General features: G+C 38.9%; 1 protein-coding gene across 1 annotated transcript in view; it reads left to right on the top strand.

The window, feature by feature from the left end:
* The first annotated feature begins 2,445 nt into the window (after positions 1-2,445).
* LOC139732671 (ATPase family AAA domain-containing protein 2-like) overlaps positions 2,446-17,749 on the top strand; it is a 49,029-nt gene continuing 33,725 nt past the window's right edge. Inside the window, exons 1-3 of the mRNA XM_071643521.1 lie at positions 2,446-2,582; positions 12,035-12,153; positions 17,031-17,347. Of these exons, the coding sequence (XP_071499622.1) occupies positions 2,478-2,582; positions 12,035-12,153; positions 17,031-17,347 (541 nt within the window). The 5' untranslated portion in view covers positions 2,446-2,477. The remainder of the gene's footprint in view (positions 2,583-12,034; positions 12,154-17,030; positions 17,348-17,749) is intronic.

The raw sequence follows: 17,749 nt of genomic DNA on the forward strand, positions 1-17,749 counted from the left end.
TGATGTTGTGCCACCAGTATTTCCCTCCCTTTCGTAATAATGTATGTAATATATATATTAATCATACAACAATGAAAAACTTTATTTCGTTTTATAGGGGGATGTCCTTGCCCTCCCAACCCAGCCATTGCCCATAAAATCTGCCATCACAAATGGATTCCTGGTCATAGAAAACTTTTGAAAATGTGTTATTTCTTCAAACTTTCTTTATTATAAAGCGTAAACAACATATTCTATTGTCAAACTAATTAGATCTTTATGCTATTAGGCTACTAAACTGCAATTGCCTGGCATTGCCAAAGTGGCAACGAAGTATTATTTATCCTTGAATACAAATCTCAAAACCTCGAAAAGTCATATCTTATATGAGTATTCAGATTCCAGGATTAGAATTAGCAACATGCTCATTGCATATTCTAATTAGCTAACATCATGCTAATTAGCCTAATCAAAGATAATTACCCAAGGTTCAGAGAGTGGCAACCAAGCTTAGCTAGTTTACTATACATTGTTAGTTCCCATCTAACATATTCTCTAAAACCCCAGTCTACAAAGACCTTGTACATACCAACTTTTCCAGGTCATATACAGTACATAGCATAATGACACCATTTGCTGGACTATTGTACACTGTACATATATAATATGCTAATTATAATATTTAAGACCGATTTCATAGTTTGGAAATACAAACCAGTGTTACAGATGAATTCCTGGTATTAAAAAACCTTTAAAAATCGTATTATACAAGTGTTTTCGGGCTTTCTGCAATGAAATTATGACATATATTGCGCTAATTAGCTGAATATGCTAATGAGACTAATAAAAACGATTGTTCAAGGCTGCCAAGGTACCAAGCAAGTTCAGATAGCTTCAACCACAACACCAACAAAACCTTGGGCTTAACAGCATTTTCCGGTCATATTAATGATATATATTACCATATACTTCACTATTATACTTATGCAAATACGCTTATTATGCTAATTACGGTATTTAAGACACTTACATAGTTTGAAATTGAAAATTAATGTTATGAATGGATTCCTCAATATAGAAAACCCTTACAAAGTTTTATTTCCCATGATTTCTGGTTTCCTGTATCAAAATTAGTAAAATCACAATATTTTATACATGCTAATTACGTAATTATGCTAATTAGGCTAATAAAAAAAGTTGCCCAAGGTTGCCCAGGTGGCAACTATAAAGCTAAATTTACTCCAATACCCTTCTAGAACACAGTTTCTACTCGACTAGATGTATAGAATACCTGTAGATTATGTATAAAATCAGTGCTGCCAGAACCAGGGGTGCGAATTGTTTTTGCCGACGATTTTTTTTTTTTTCGTACCTGGTGCAAAATATTAAAAAAAAAATAGAAAAGAATAATTATTTAGCGTCTGGCGTTGAGGTCACTCGCAGACTGAAGTGTTTTTTTTTTTTTTTTTTTTTTTAAGGATCTGAAGGGGGTGCGTTCCATAGAGATGTATACTAAAGTCTCTATGGTGCGTTCGCACCCAACGCACCCCCCCCCCCCCCCCCCCCCCCCCCCCGTGACGCCCATGGGAACCTTAAAAAAACGTTCTGAAAACGTTATGTGTTTGCTGGGAAAGTACTGTGTCACACAATATTGTACTGCTGTATACACTAGTTCTGTTGTACCCTCGTGGTGTCAGGTCAGAGAGAGGGAGAGAGAGAGCCAGTTCTCGTGTCCCCGACAAAACGACTCGACTGTGTGCACAGTGTATACGTACCGCATCAGGACGGAACTGTACTATTTTCTGCCCAGCTGATCTACCAAAACAAACAAAATGTTCGCGACCGTGATGAATCTATTTCCGGCAAACTCATTAATTCAAAACAGACGCCTTGATTGCACCTGAACCATATACATTTACTGCTTAATAACCTATACTTGTGTATCTTCGCCCTGAACTCTTACTTAGTACTTGGATATCGGATCTTAGTGAGAACAATTGAGACGCGAAACGAAGGCGCGAACTCAAATTTGTCTTTCGCGCCAAAGTAGGCCTACCACCAGTCCATGCAAGGTGCTGGACATGTACAGTCTCTATCACCCCAGCCTTAGCGAAGTATCAAAGCGCCTTTCCACCTGCACCTGACTATTCCAGTAACAAGCAATTCTAATAAATCTCATACAGTCTGATAGCAAAACATGAAAATGATGAGATAGGCCAAACAATGTTAAATTGATGATGCAGAGAAAAGCATGTAAACAGTATGAAAGAACAGATTGGTGTACTTTTTTTCTCTGCCTTAGCGCAAGGTTAACTTTTGACCGTGTGAACTCAAAGTAAACCGGCCGATACGTGCGCGCGCTCGGATCATGCACGCGATCGCGAGCCCTTGCAAGCTAACGTAAGACAGCGCGCGAAAGGTTACGTTTCTCGTGCGCCCAACAGTACAAATGAGCGTAATATCAGACTCGGAGTTGCCTCGTCTGAAAGGACCAGAAAATGGTAAAAACCCGTCATGAGGTGGACATGGACGCAAGTCCTGGTAGTGAATTTCTCTCTCTTCGAACCAGGAGCTCCAAACGACAATCTAGAAGTGATGCTGAGGTAATGTGAAATGAATAATTAAGCATGTGTACCACCAAGTACACATACAAGGATGATTACCATTTTGCGTGTATTTTACATGCGTCGCAGCGTACATTGATTATGACCGAAATAGTATTGTCAGCGAGAAGGGACAAGAGATTGTCTGCCGAAGTATGTGGACACTGAAAATCGACGACAACGTAGCCCACATGATAAAGCCGGCTAGGTTCCGGGCAGATACTGTCCATTCATTCTGCTGTTGGGCGCGATAGGAATAGGATAGTCTTTGCAAAACTCGTGTAGCCTAACCGTTCGTAACCGTAACGTTAAAGCCACTATGTCTATGTGTTGCTGTTAGTGTTAGATCTGTACAGTATAACGCAAAGACGTTTGTAATCAGCCCGACCAGACACTTAAACTTATTTATACGCTGTGCGAATACAGCGACAGCGTCTGACAGTGACACAGACGAGGCATTAAATAGGCATGCACCTTCAAAGTGGGGAACCACAACACAACTACAAAACTTATGAAAATTTATACGTTTCTTATAAAAAAATGTATAACGTTAGACCCTACCTACTACGTTACTCACGGTAAGTGCTAACTACACGCAGCGCTGTCGCAAATCGCGACAGCGCTGCACCCCTTTTCCTTCGCGGACGTTGTTATCGCGCTTATATCGTTCACTGTTTCCTTCATGAATATCTTTATTAATCGTGGAAAACTAAAATATAAGGAACTATCGTAATCTATGATCATCATTCAATAACCGGTATGCGATTTTTTGTTTAATTAGGTTCTACGTCTAAGACTTACCGAAATCTATGGCTGAAATCAGGTCTGTAAACGTCCTTACTGCTTCACTCCTCATCTGCGTGTTGTATGAATAGCATTCACTCTCGTATACTACAACGTAGGTAGTCGCAGATAGTCGGATGACCCCGACTAAAAAAGTTCAAATCATTGCCGGTGCAGCACGCGCGGATCTACTACAAGCTTTACGTAACACATGAAACGCACGGGCGTACGTAAAAAGCAACCACTTCTGAATGCGCATGCGTGGTAGTTTGTTGCTTTTGTGAAGCTCTCGAAGGAAAAGATGCCACGGCACGATCTACTCCGAAAAATTCAACAATAAGGTCTGGATACCAACAAAACGCCGAATTTAACTCAACCATCAGGAAAATACGCTGTAGGTAAGTGTTGACAATTATTTTACTCTTAAAATCATACCAAATAAAAGGTATTTTATGTGATTTTGCTGTCAACAGTGACGGTCGTTGACAACGTTGAAACACTAACTCATGTCAGACCCTGTTCACAGTGTCTGGTCAGGCTAGGTAAGTGCATGCTTGTGGCTGCTTGGGCGCTAGTGTACTTTTGCACCTGTTTGTCAAACGACCTCCAAACATGCACAAACTCACCCTGGTTATTCAGTAACCTAAAATACTTCCACCTGAGTCTCCAAAGTCAAATACTAGATCTAGTAGAAGTACGTTGAGTTTTACGTTAATACAAGTGTCGGAAAATCATTGGAAAATCTTGATTGCTGGAATTGCTAATCTGACTGTACACAAGCACAGTTACGAATTGGTCTGGATGTAGCGACACAGTGACTTTTTCTATGGTGTCGTTGAAAAGCTAAAATTTGTTTTTTCCTTGTCCTTGGCCAAGTCTTCCATTAGCGGTTGTAGCTTCATGGCAGCAGTTGAGCGCGTGCGCGAGTGTATGCTGCCACCTATATCTTTCTCTTTCTTTTCTTCTTTTATTTTAGGGTAGAATCTATTCCCAAATTTCCCCTTCCTTCTTAGCAATTATTTCTTGGTGATTTTCCTCTTCTCTATCTTTCTCAATTTCCTATTTAACTGACAGTTTACTGTATAGATCTACCTTTTGCCTGTTTTTAGTTTCCTTCATGGGTTGTTTTTCCCTCCAACTACAATTTCTCTATAGCAATTGCTTTCCTCTTTTCTTTTCAAACATGTCCATCTCTCCCTTGCTTTCCTTTATAGGTAAAGTTTCTCTTCTTTCTTTCCTTCCATCATCTTTCAGTGAACTCTCTATTTTATAAACCTTTTGTTTCCTTTTATGTGGGTTTAACTTTTTGATACAGTGTATCTTTTCTTTTATTTATCAATTATTAATTATCAATTTCAAACTTATACCATGTATGTATCATGTCCCAAGGACAACAAATCTAATGTATCAATGTGATCAGTCGACCGTGACGTCACTATGACGTCATTATATGAAAATACATTCTCAATCATATCTCATTAATGGAATGGAATTTTTCAATGAAATTTACGTCACATATATTTCAAGTTATGCGCATTCTACTCATATTCTCAAAATTCATATCTACTCTTAAAACATGCGCGTACGTGCGCGTTGAAATATTTGTATGCTCAAATCGAGCTAAAAATTTTTTTGCACACGTTTCAGACCATTTGCAGCATTTTTTGAAAATTTGAAAAAATTGGACGGACGCGTACGCGCGCGCACATATACGCACGCACAGCTCATATGCAATAGAAATTTCCCATTTTTTCACTTATATCTAATTTCTGAAATGTCAGGGAATATTTCTACCAAGTTTCAAGTCAATCCAACTCAATATGACGTCATACGGACCAGTCAAAGTTGAAATTCCGCGCGCGCGTCAATGGCGATATACAGTGCAACTATGCCAAAAAATCGCCAATTTTAAATCCGATTTTACTCGTCAGGATGGACGGTGACCCCCCATTTTCTTTATATTCTGAAAGCTGATGAGTTTTACATGGCTTTTCATGGGTTGGCAATGCTGAAAAAATGATTATAAGATATCAAATTTCTTAATAAAGTAAAAAAAGTAAATTTTCAAAATGACGTCATCAAATTTCAAGTTCACTCAAGCGTATCTCACTTATTCTTTTGTTAATTTTCGTCCAAATTTCAATATGTTGTAGCTTATTAGATGGTCTTTCAGTCACAAGATAACAACATTTTGATTGGATGACGGCATCACCTCGTAAAAAGGGATTGAAAGTAACGTCAAATTTGACCAGTTCACATGTTATCTCTATGGGAGTGCAGTTTTTCTGGAAATGAAAACTGACATGACTATCTTTATCGAGCACTAGCTCACTTCTGCTTCGGTGAATTTCTCCCAGATTTTAGTATGTTGTAGCTGAGACTTTGGGCTATCGTGAATGTGCCCTTCGTTTTTTTCATACGGAGTCGGCATCACGTCCAAAAACTTGGTTGAAATCAAAGCTTATCTTCGATGTATTGAAATATTTCTTTCTTTCTGCAACTTTCTTTGCAATAACTCAAGAAAAACATACCCTATTACCATCATATTTCCCACATATTTAGTTCATGTCACGTACATTATTTCACAAAATAACAACTACTTGATCAGACACCATCTTGGGTACGGTATGTAAATTAGGGTCAAAGGTCATAAATGTTTCATCCTGTATCTTGGTGAATACATGTCCTATCTTTCCCATATTTTGCACACGTAAAGACCATGTTACAAGGATCATTTCACAAAATAATCATTTTTGGCTCAGAGGCCATCTTGTCTGTGCAAAGTGGGGTCAAAGGTCATATGTATTTCTTCCTGTATCTTCGTTATGACGTGTTATCTCTATGGGAGGGAATTTTTCTAGATGTGAAAATTGACATGATTGTCTTTATCGACGACTAGCTCACTTACCCTTCGGTGAATTTCTTCCAGATTTTAGTATGTTGTAGCCAATTTAATACTCTTTAAAGGACAAGTTCACCTTCATAAACATAAGGATTGAGAGAATGTAGCAATATTAGTAGAACACATCATTGAAAGTTTGAGGAAAATCGGACAATCCGTTCAAAAGTTATGAATTTTTGAAGTTTTTGTGCAGTAACCGCTGGATGAGAAGACTACTGCAGTGTGTGAAAAACTTAGATGTCACATGCGTACAACAATATAAGGAAAATATAAAGAGAATTTCACAAAATTTCATCTTATGAAAAAAGTACACATTCCCCCGACTCGTTACCGACAAATGTTATGGGTAATATTATTCCCCCTGCCTTTAGAAAGAGGCAAGTCAAGTGCTCTTTTATTACGCGAAAAAAGTGAAAATATGTTGAATTTTCTTTATATTTTCTTTATACTGTTGTACGCATATGACTCACAAGCTGTAGTAGTCTCCTCATCCAGCGGTTCCAACACAAAAATTTTAAAAATTCATAACTTTTGCATCGATTGTCCAATTTTCCTCAAACTTTCACTGATGTGTTCTACTAATATTGTTGCATTCTCTCGATCCTTATGTTTATGAAGGTGAACTTGTCCTTTAAGTTTTGTTGTATCAAAAATTTAATCGGATGATGTCTTCACCTCGTGAAAATGGATGTAATGTAACCTTATCAAATTTAACCAGTTTATGTGTTATCTCTATGGGAGGGAATTTTTCTGGAAATGAAAATTGACATGACGGTCTTTATCGAGCACTACCTCACTTACTTTTCGGTGAATTTCTCCCAGATTTTAATATGTTGTAGCTGAGACTTTGGGCTATTGTCAATGTTTCTCCATTTTTTCATACGATGCCGAAATCACGTCAAAAAACTTGGTTGAAATCAAACTTATCTTCGATGTATTGAGATATTTCTTTCTTTCTGCAACTTTCTTTGCAATAACTCAAGAAAAACAGCCCCTATCATCCCCATATTTTGCAAATGTTTAGTTCATGTCACATACATTATTTCATAAAACAACAACTACTTGATCAGACACCATCTTGGGTATGTAAATTAGGGTCAAAGGTCATAAATGTTTCAACCTGTATCTTGGTGAATACATGTCCTATCTTTCCAATATTTTGCACACGCAAAGACCATGTTACAAGAATCATTTCACAAAATAACCACTTTTTGCTCAGATGCCATCTTGGCTGTGCAAAGTTGGGTCAATGGTCAAATATACTTCATTCTGTATCTTCGTTATAGTGTATACCGAATTTGGTACCAAAGATGGCAGACCTGACTCTCTTTTCTAAATGAGAATCCAAATATCACACGGCCAATGTCTCTAAACACAGATGAAACCTATATGGTCATGCCTATTGCGATCAAGACTCGAATCATTGATTTAAAAAAAATCGGATCACCTAATTTGTCAGTCTTGACAAATTCCGAGTCTAATTTGTGTTTGTCAATCTTTTATTTTTCTTTCTTTTTCATATAAACAATAATATACAAATCGTTTCATTGCAAAATGATGCACATTTCATATAACAGCATAAAATTCTACATTGTCAATATCAAATACAAAATTCTTAATTTACCTTGATTTAATATCAAGGTAAATTAAGGTAAATCAAGAATTTTATATATAGGGTTTCTACAACAAAATACACACACACACACACACACACACACACACACAAACAGTATGACCAACCACAATCCTAACCCCGGGACACTCCTTGTACACAGTCATGCTGCGCGTTGGGGCTGGTGGCAGTTACCACAATCCTAAATCGCTATACCGCGACTCGAAGCCAAGAGAAAGGTGGAAAAAGTATTATCTTTTTAAAGACACCATAGAAGAACTTGCCCTTGTCACTGGAAGATAGCTACATTCAGATCAATCGCGGTGCTCGCTGCTGCTGTGCTGCCGTGAACATGTTGTGTATACAGTGTACAATATATCGTGCTGCGCTGTCTGCTCCTGTGTGCAGCAACGTAGTTATCGCAGAGCGAGGTAGCTGCGATTGAGATTACTCTGAGAAGTAGAAAAGTGTCAAAATAGTGAAAATTCCATTTCTACTGGACTTGAATCTCACTCAGATGCAAGTATTTAGGTTACTGAATAACTAGGGTGAGTGTGTGCATGTTTGGAGGTCATTTGACGAACAGGTGCGAAAGTACACTAGCGCCGCTGCTTGTAATACTAGTATTACAGAACGAAGTTCATACACAAAACATAAAACATAAAACATTGATTAGTAGCAGTCATTACTGCAATATAGACCAAGCATCAGGTTGACATACAGTGGAAACTTGCTGAAAGTGGGAGGGCATTACAAGACTACTGTCTTGCCAGAAGCCCGACAAGACAGGTGAATACAGGTGAATAAGACTAAGAGCCCTCGCGATAAGTCCGTACCTGGCCCGTTGTAATAAAACTTGCCATTGAATTTCAATGGTAACTACCGTCAAAATTAGGCGTCACAGCCAATCAGCATCAAGGATTATAAAATTTACCGCTAATTTGAAGACTTACCGCTAGAAAGGAGCGGTAAGTCCAGCGATAAGGGTTTTATGCAACAGGGCCCAGCTGGAACAAAAGAATGACTATTGACACTTTCTGGCGCAGTCCCTGACCTTCGGGGTTCATCGTTGCAGAATTCAAAGTGGCGCCTTGACCTCTGCAAATTATGCGCATGCGCTGCGGAGAGATCTTTTGCGTGCGTGCGCTGCTTGAGTGTAGCAGCACGGTCAACAGCGCAACCTTTTGAAAGGGCATTCAGATCATGTGACCTCCCGATGTTCAAAATGGCCTGGTGTGAAAGACGATGTACCGTTCGCACATGCTGCGTATAATCATCATTTTCAGTAAGTTGTAAAATGTGAATTTCAATATTGATAGCATAGATATGAAGTTTCATTGTTGAAGATTCGCATTAGATGAGTTTGAGGCGACAAAAAATGATCTAAAGTATCAAAATTCAAAGCGGTTGTGTTGCGATCGCTGAATGTTGTGGGTCATGTTGGTACAGCCCTGTCGCTAATTACAGCAACCGGGCTGTGTATAGTTAGTAATCAGTACCGTAGATCTAACGTTAGGCAATTGATACAATTGGTTCCATACAATATACAATGATAGGCCTGCACAACCTATCTTTCTGTCGAGACAAAAGAGAGAGCGGTCTGGAGAGTGGAGTAGAACTGGAAACGCTAACTTAGTAACGTTAGATCGAGACAAGATTCTTAATTTCGAACGTTAGTTTTAGGGCTTATTCATGTGTAACAAGCCCTAGCTAGAGTAAGTAAAGACCCTAAACACCAGGAACAGTAGGCCTACCAGTCTTTTAAAGGTGCACGGTCCCAGTGTTTTAGTCATATGCGTACGCGGGCGCACGGCGCAAGTTTCCTATAGAGACCTACGCTATCGACTCCTCTTTAGCGCTTACGCTTTGGCCCACTTCCCGGAGTCCGAAGAAGTCCGATTTACTGTAGTCGGTGGTCGGATCACAGTTCGGCTCATGATTCAGCTGAGGGGGATGATAGCTTTAGCAAACTTCTTTTGTGACGTCATAATATTAGCACATGCACGCGCCCTCGCATTACTACAGACTGCGCGATGCGCAGAGAAGACAACGAAGGCAACGTTACTTAGCAACACCTACGCACTTTACTCTTGATGACAGCTCAACTTCGGTAATCTTCGTATCAATGCTAATGGTGATCGGCAGTATCATCAGCAGTGCCCTCTACACCACCGGGACTATGCACCTTTAACACTAGACTCTCTAACATTAAACTTGAAGTTGAAGTTAGGAGCTCACTAACTCAGTCCGGGAAACCTGCTCATGAGGCCTGCTCCCCTGTACGAGCACCCCTCCGCTTCATGAGACCTGCCTACAGCCTCATGAAGCCCCCGGGGAGAGAGACTCATGAAGCTCCCTCTTCACTTTTTATTCATCTCACATCTGACATATATAGATTGTCGCAACTTTGCACGGTGATTTTTTGTTTCACACACACATGTCCACTATCCATGATGAAAAGAAGAAGAAACTCTCTCTGTTATTTTTTACAAAAATCGAGTTTTAGTCAACCGATGCACAGCGACCCATCGAAACATGGGCGCCAGCGGGTTTGCTCAATGCAAGGCTGCCGCACCTAACGGCCTGATCCGACTATTACTAAATATTTTCGGTGCTTTTTTCTGCAGCTCTCACCTCTCCATGCACGAATCAGTCCCATGAAGCTGAGGTCTGACATAATTTTACAAAGATTCGTAACGAGAAAAATAAAATCAGAACTAACCTGATCTTGTGCATATATTCCAAATTACTATTCCACACCGATAGAGAAGGTGGGTACTCGAATTTGTCGGCAAACTGATCACTTTGTAGGTATTACGGGTTCACTTTCTTCGTGAATTCCCATGTCCACAGACTTTTGGCGCTCTGCCTGCAATCGTCCCAGCGCGGCTTGCGCGCTGACAGCGCGCAAGCTGTGAGATTTTCAGAGCGACCTTACGCACGCACGGGAGCATATAGTTTGTATGCAAAACAATGCAGCTTGACCACGCATGTGTAATGCACTCGCCTACTGGTTGTTATGGTAAGTATTTACAACACGGAAAAAAAGAAAGGGGAAAATGTGCCCATTTCTTTTTTAAACAAGGCACATATTAAAACAGAAAGATCTCTGTTATATCTCTAAGATCTTTTTCAGTAGGAGAATATTCACATTATTGCTTTGATGAAATGAGGTAAGAATACAACGTCCACAAGGAAAACATGACAGAGTTGTATGCGCATTTTCTCGCCAGAACACATTTCATGGCTTGCGTTTAATATTATCAAAATACTGCTCAATCGGACATTTCTTGCAAACCGCTTTGATAAGGATTCGTATCGGTCATGACTACTTTGTCCACAACGGAAATAGAAAAGATTTCTGTCTACGCATTTTCTCGCCAGAACACGACACGGCTTTTATTTATTATCGAAATATCTCTCAATCGGGATTCGGGATTTACTCTGAATCGCTATCATGATACCTCTAGTGTCACTAAGATGCTGCAAGAGCTTGATTGGACCACTCAAACAGCGCAGAGAAAACAGAGAGACAGGCTCACCATGATGTACAAAATACACAATAATCTTGCTCATCTTTCATCACAGGACTATGATATCAAACAGGTTGACGTGAGCCACCCAACTACATACATTGTACATACCATACTCACAGGACTTAATCGCAACACCATTCATTCTTTCCGAGAGCAGTAAGAAGCTGGAATTCCCTGTCCTTGGAAATTGGTGCAGCATGATCTGTGGGAGCATTTTGAAACCGACTAACAGTTGATCACAGTGGCTAGTCTTTGTTCTTCATATTTGCTATGTGCTTGAAAATATATGTAAATAAACTGTATTATTGTGTAATGTAAATAACACAGTCTGCAATATTACATCTTCAGCTTATTGAAGAAGGCAGACTTAAGCAGAAGAAGAAAAAGAAGAAAGCATAAACAGTAATCATATACTGTACAACATGTACATATAGGTTTGGGAGATACCGGTACATATGACAACATCCAAAAAGCAAGTGAAAGTCCATGGAAAGGTGTAAATTTTGTGAATATAAGTCGTCTCGAAAAGTTATGAAAAAAAAATGTATTAAATGTACAGCATAATACATAAATTCTCCATGCATTAACTCCTTGGATTCGTGTGCTTATATTCTTACAGGAGAATTTCCTGTCCAGTGGAGATGAGAACACTCCAAGGAGTAAGCGGCAGAAAATGGTGTCAGTCAGAGCTTCAGGGATGAGCTCAGATACCCCCACTAGAGCTACACCGCGCAGGAGGTGCATATACCACTTTTTTCTCAACACTGGTCATACTAATTTAGCTTATTGTACTTTCCTTAGAGAGATTTGTGTGTGTGTGTGTGTTTTTTTTTTTCACGTACAAAAACGAATGCTGTTTTGTAAAAGAACTTAATTTACAATGTATGTGACATTTTGCTGAAATATTTACCTTTATACAGCACTAAATTCATTAACTAGAAAAGCACTCTGAGAGTGCAGACCTCTGCCAAACAGCTATTCTTAAAGAGATTTTCCTCCTCTCCACCACTCGGGAAAAGATCTTTGGGCTCTTCCATAGAGATCAGTAATATCCACCCATAGGTATACATGCTGAAAAATCGCCCGATTTCCCAATATACAAATATAGAAGCCTTTGTTACGTCATAAACCCTTGGCTGCGTGGCACGCCTCGCCCTAGCAGGAACTAGAGCATGCACTTAAGTGCGCGTTTAAAAACCTAAAAAATGCGCAGCTTGAACTCCCAAGTTCATCGACTCTACCTGTCAAAATATCAAAAATCCTTCATAAATTCCCCCAAAATTCAATCATTTGTTTCTTGTGTCATTCTCAACCTTTCCTGTAAGTTTCATCCAAATCCGTTAACTACTTTTTGAGTTATTTTGCACACGGACAAACAAACAAACAAAACCAACGGTAACGAAAACATGACCTCCTCCCTTGGCGGAGGTACATGAAATAGTAATGATAATGGTACTAACAATGACAATAATAATAGTAGTATTAGTAATAATAATAATGTTATTTAAGTTAATGATAACAATGATAATAATAATAATAATAATAATAATAATAATAATAATAATAATAATAATGATAATGTTAACATTTGTCCCTTACCATTCTGCTCAAAGAGGACAAAAAATTTCTCACACAGCACAAAGAAAACATGACAAATGCAAGAAGCAAAGAATGGATTTATTTACTAATCTGTCGAAGGAAATACACATGCAATTGAAGGTTTGTTTTCAGTGCTGATTAACTGAGGAAGTAGTATGACTATTAAATGAACCTTGTTCCGGGGAGGGGATCCAGCGTGAAAAAAGACCCGTCACCCCACATGGTTTTGGGAGTAATGAGGAGGCGGGGGTTAAAGGGTGAAGTGACCTATACTGGAAGCATGGTTGAAATAGGGAAGTATTATTGTGGAGCAGATTTACTTCAGCAGTGAAAAACAAGAAGTAAGTGTTTAGAATGAATGCAGTACTGAACAGGTAACTAGTGGAGTGACTTGAGTACGGGAGTAATTTGGGAGTACAAGTATTTACATGTGGATTTTAAAGTAGTAATTCTGGCTACAGAGTTTTGCACTTTATACAGTTGTGACAGCTGGCTGTGAGGTAAACCAAAGAGAAGGTTGTTACTGAAATCTGAGCAAGAGGAGATTAAAGAGTAAATCCACCCCAAAGATAAAATAACTTTAAAAAAAAAGAGAAAATATTCTGTACAAAAGGATACTAAAAATGGCAAAATCGGATAAGGAAAACATGACACGATGTCATGCTCTCACAATTTCTTATTCATTTTGTGTACAAAAATCGAATATTTCAGTAGTGATATAAAACTTACCTAAAACCACCCAAAATGATTTAAAAGAACAACTGTTAATTCTGATATTTCTTGTTATGGGAGCATGCTTTTACTTGTTATTAGCTAAAAAATCTTTTTTTCCAAATTTCATGTATTATATTATATGAAAAAATTGTAAGGGTATGACATCGTCAACTTGCTCATTTGAATATTCATAAGGACTGGTCAAAAAATGTTTTAAGAAAGAAAACTTGAAATTTTAAAGTGTCATGCAATTGTATCCTCTTTATTTCTCATCCCATATTTGTCATTTTTGTATCGTTCTGTAGGAAATATACATTGTATATCTCTCTTTCTTTAGAAGTTTATTTTTGGGGAGGATTTCTTCTTTAAAGCATGAGCAGTAGCTGTAGCAGAGTGAGGTACTGAAATTCCAAATACTCCAGTTTTTATACCTCTGCCACGAAGTGTCACCGGAGGCATTATGTTTTCAGGTTGTCCGTCTGTCCATCCTTCCGTCTAATCAATTTTGTGGACAGCGTAACTAAAAAACTGTTTGAGGTATCAGATATCCTAATGAAACTTGGCATGTATAATGAGTGGGCGAAGTTGTGCCTATCAGACATTGGGTGCACATGCTCAAGGTCACAGGTCAAAAGGTCGAGGTCAAATGCTCAAAATTTCATGATTTCCCCCATATCTGTGCAATGCCTGAAGGTATTTTCTTGAAACTTAGTTTATGTACTACTGAATGAAGATTCTCTAGAGAGACTTTTAGGTCATGAGGTTAAAGGTCAAAGGTCAGAGGTTAAGTGAAAATTTTAGAATATCACTTTTTTTCTCCAAATCTCGCAAATGGTTTGAGGTATCTTCATGGAACGTAGTCTACGTTGTATATGCAAGTACTGACTGGCAATGATTATGTAGGGAATTTAGGGGTCAAAGGTCACGGGTCAGAGGTCAGGGTCAACTCTTCAAAATTTCACTATCCCCCCCCCCCCCCCCAATATTTATGCAATTGCCTCCAGCATTTTTGTTGAAACTTAATATATTTATACAGTGTACATGTATTACCCAACAGAGATTGTCTGGGAAGTTTCTTGCCAAAAGGTCAAGTAAAAGTGCTAAATTTCGCTTCTTCCTCCATATCTCGAAAGTGACTTAGGGTACCACCATGAAACTTAGTACATATTTATGCATGTTCTACCTGACAGTGATTTTCCGGGGAATTCTAGGGCCATAGGGTAAAAGGCCAAGTTAAAATGTTATTATTTTACTATTTAATACTGAAATTACACTTTTTTTCTCCATAACTTGAAAATTACTCTGTGCATAAACTTATAATTTAGGGTCAAAAGTCAAGTAAAAATCCTCCAATCCCCAAATACTGTACCTGCACTAGTAGAAAATATAGCCATTCATCCAATTAAATCTAGTTCAAGGAAAGTGAAACATTTGACACATTGGTGACAAACCTGTCATTTTGATATTTTACCAATTACACTGTATGTTAAACTGTCATCACACATTGTCAAGACGTACTATTGACATATGAGGAGAACCATGCATTATGGCGGAGGCAAACCAGTCCCCATAGCGACATTTCTATTTTTTTTTTGTTGTTGTAAAGACTACAAGCTAGATGGTTTTGATGTGGTATACAGACACAGAGAATGTGATCTTAACTCTCATACCTCTTACATATGTGCATGTCTTCCACAAATTCCTGTGGATTTTTGTTGAGCCAACCAGAGGTGAGGAGAGACTAAGGGGTAGCCTGCGGCATCTGTCCGTCCGTCATCCGTCCATCCGTCGTCCAGCTGTAACGCTAGAGAAATTTAGATTACTGATAGCTTCACTGTCAATCAAACTTGAAGTGAAGAGTGTGTATGCAAAGTTACACATGTTACCAAACAGGAAGGTCACCTTAGGGTCAGAGGTCATAGGCAGGGGTCAACAAACTTAACCCTATCTGTGTCACGGGCCGATTAAATCGGCCCAAAGCCTGCCATAGAAATGCTTCGGCTGATATCAGCCCTATTTTGATTGACAGATTACTTCAAAGGCTATGACACCACCACTCTATAAACTCATTTGTGATTGCTTGACAGTGTAAGGAAACGATATCCAGTGCGAAAAAAAGCTTCCCCACCTTCAACCAATCAGGAAAGCCTTCTCAAAGTCCAAGAAATTGTGGTTGCCCCACCCATGTTTATTTGCATTCAGACTGCAATGTATTGTGTACAGTTTTGCCATAGGCTTCTTGTGTGGAGAAATTACATGAATCTGTATATGTGGGACTGTAATAGCGATCACCGCGTGCGATGAAAAGATCGTACACATGGGTCAATTTTCATCTATTTCATCTAAGTGAAAATAGTAAAATATGAAGTGAAAACATTCAGATTAGGGATTTCAACATCTCTGAATTCTGTGAAGGGGTATAGTTTCAGTAATATCGGCCTCATAAATGATCAGGGGCCCGTTGCATAAAAGTTACAATTATGATAACTTTGCCATCCAATGGTAACTTCCATGGAATTCTTGATTTTGATTGGCTGTTGAGTATTGTTGCCATGGTAGTTACCATTGGATGGCAAAGTTACCATAATCGTAACTTTTATGCAACAGGCCCCTGAAGAATAGATGAACACTGCACATTCAGTGCAGCAGTTGTAACTGTTTACTCAGCACTAACAGCAGTGCAATGGGTCTCTAGTTAGCCGGGGCCAGCGGGGCGACAGCTGTGAAAGTTAATTCTGTTTCAGTAAGGAAAGTGCAGAAAGTCGTAGACTAGCATATGATCAACTGGAATGCATGGACACTCCAAAGTCTGAATATTTTGTATAACAATTTTTATCCTTAGATTATCTTATCATTATAGCATTATCATAGGACAAGATTAATATAGATTTAAAAGAAAAAGCACAATTCAATTTGTATTTTCAGCTTGACAAGATACAAACACGCTTTGTCTACTTTCAGGCCAACATCACTCACAGAATCAGAAATTACACAAAATGTGTGAAATCTAGGTTGTAATTGCCACAGACTTTTGTTCATAAAATGAAAAGTACTGATGCTAGTGATGAAAAAATCATATCATCTGAAAGCTGAATATATTCTCTACAACATCTGTGAGACCTTGTTGTGATGCAAGAGCATGTTGTGTGGAAAAATGAGGTGGTAACATGTAGAAGTAAGTCTGCAATGATAATTATGTGACACTTTATAACAATCAAAGTTAGATTTTTACAAATGTTTTGTGGTGCATTTGTGGGCGAGACACATATCGGCACTTGCCTGGTTTGTTTTCCCTTTTGCAGCTATCGTAAAGATGAGGAGGAAACTCCAGAAAGTAGGGTACAGGAACACTACTCAACACGCAGTAGGAGCAGAACATCTATGGAAGCAAAAGTGAGCCGTGGACAAGCACCTTCCACCTCTATGAATCAGTCTCCTCCCACACCTGTCTTATCCCAAGAGAGGAAAGAGGCTGTATTAACACGATCCAGAGAGTACCGCAGTCTGACAAGTGATGGTCTGGTGGATGTGATTGAGAACAATGAGGATGAGGATGGAATCCGGCGCAGCAGGCGAGCCCGTAAACAGATCTATGGCACAATGAACCAGAACTTACTAAGTACGTTCTTTGACCTAACTGATTCCATTGCTAAATTCAAAGCATACATGTACATGTATAATACAAAGATACAGTCCTTTTGAAAGTCTCAAAACTTAAAAGCCAAATTCCCACTGTGATAGTGTGGGATTTATACCTCTGTGAATTGATAGCGACCTCTGCTCAGCTCAGTGTGAATCGCACCAGTTAACCTCAAATCAGTCCGATATCATACGATTGAGGCGATCTTGGTATGCTATGTGATTCTGCTTGCGAGTGTGCCCGACCGAAGTCAGAGGTTGCGAAATTATACAACATGTTGAAAACCTGGTGACCACTCCTGACACCATCCCTGCGAATGTGAGTTGTGGGGATCAGGTACAACCATTCGGGTGCCCATTAAGTGACTTTTCACTGATTGGA

Source organism: Diadema antillarum, unplaced genomic scaffold (assembly GCF_040938485.1).
Source record: "Diadema antillarum isolate AM-2024a unplaced genomic scaffold, OU_Dant_1.0 seq00000442_RagTag, whole genome shotgun sequence".
NCBI lineage: Eukaryota > Metazoa > Echinodermata > Echinoidea > Diadematoida > Diadematidae > Diadema > Diadema antillarum.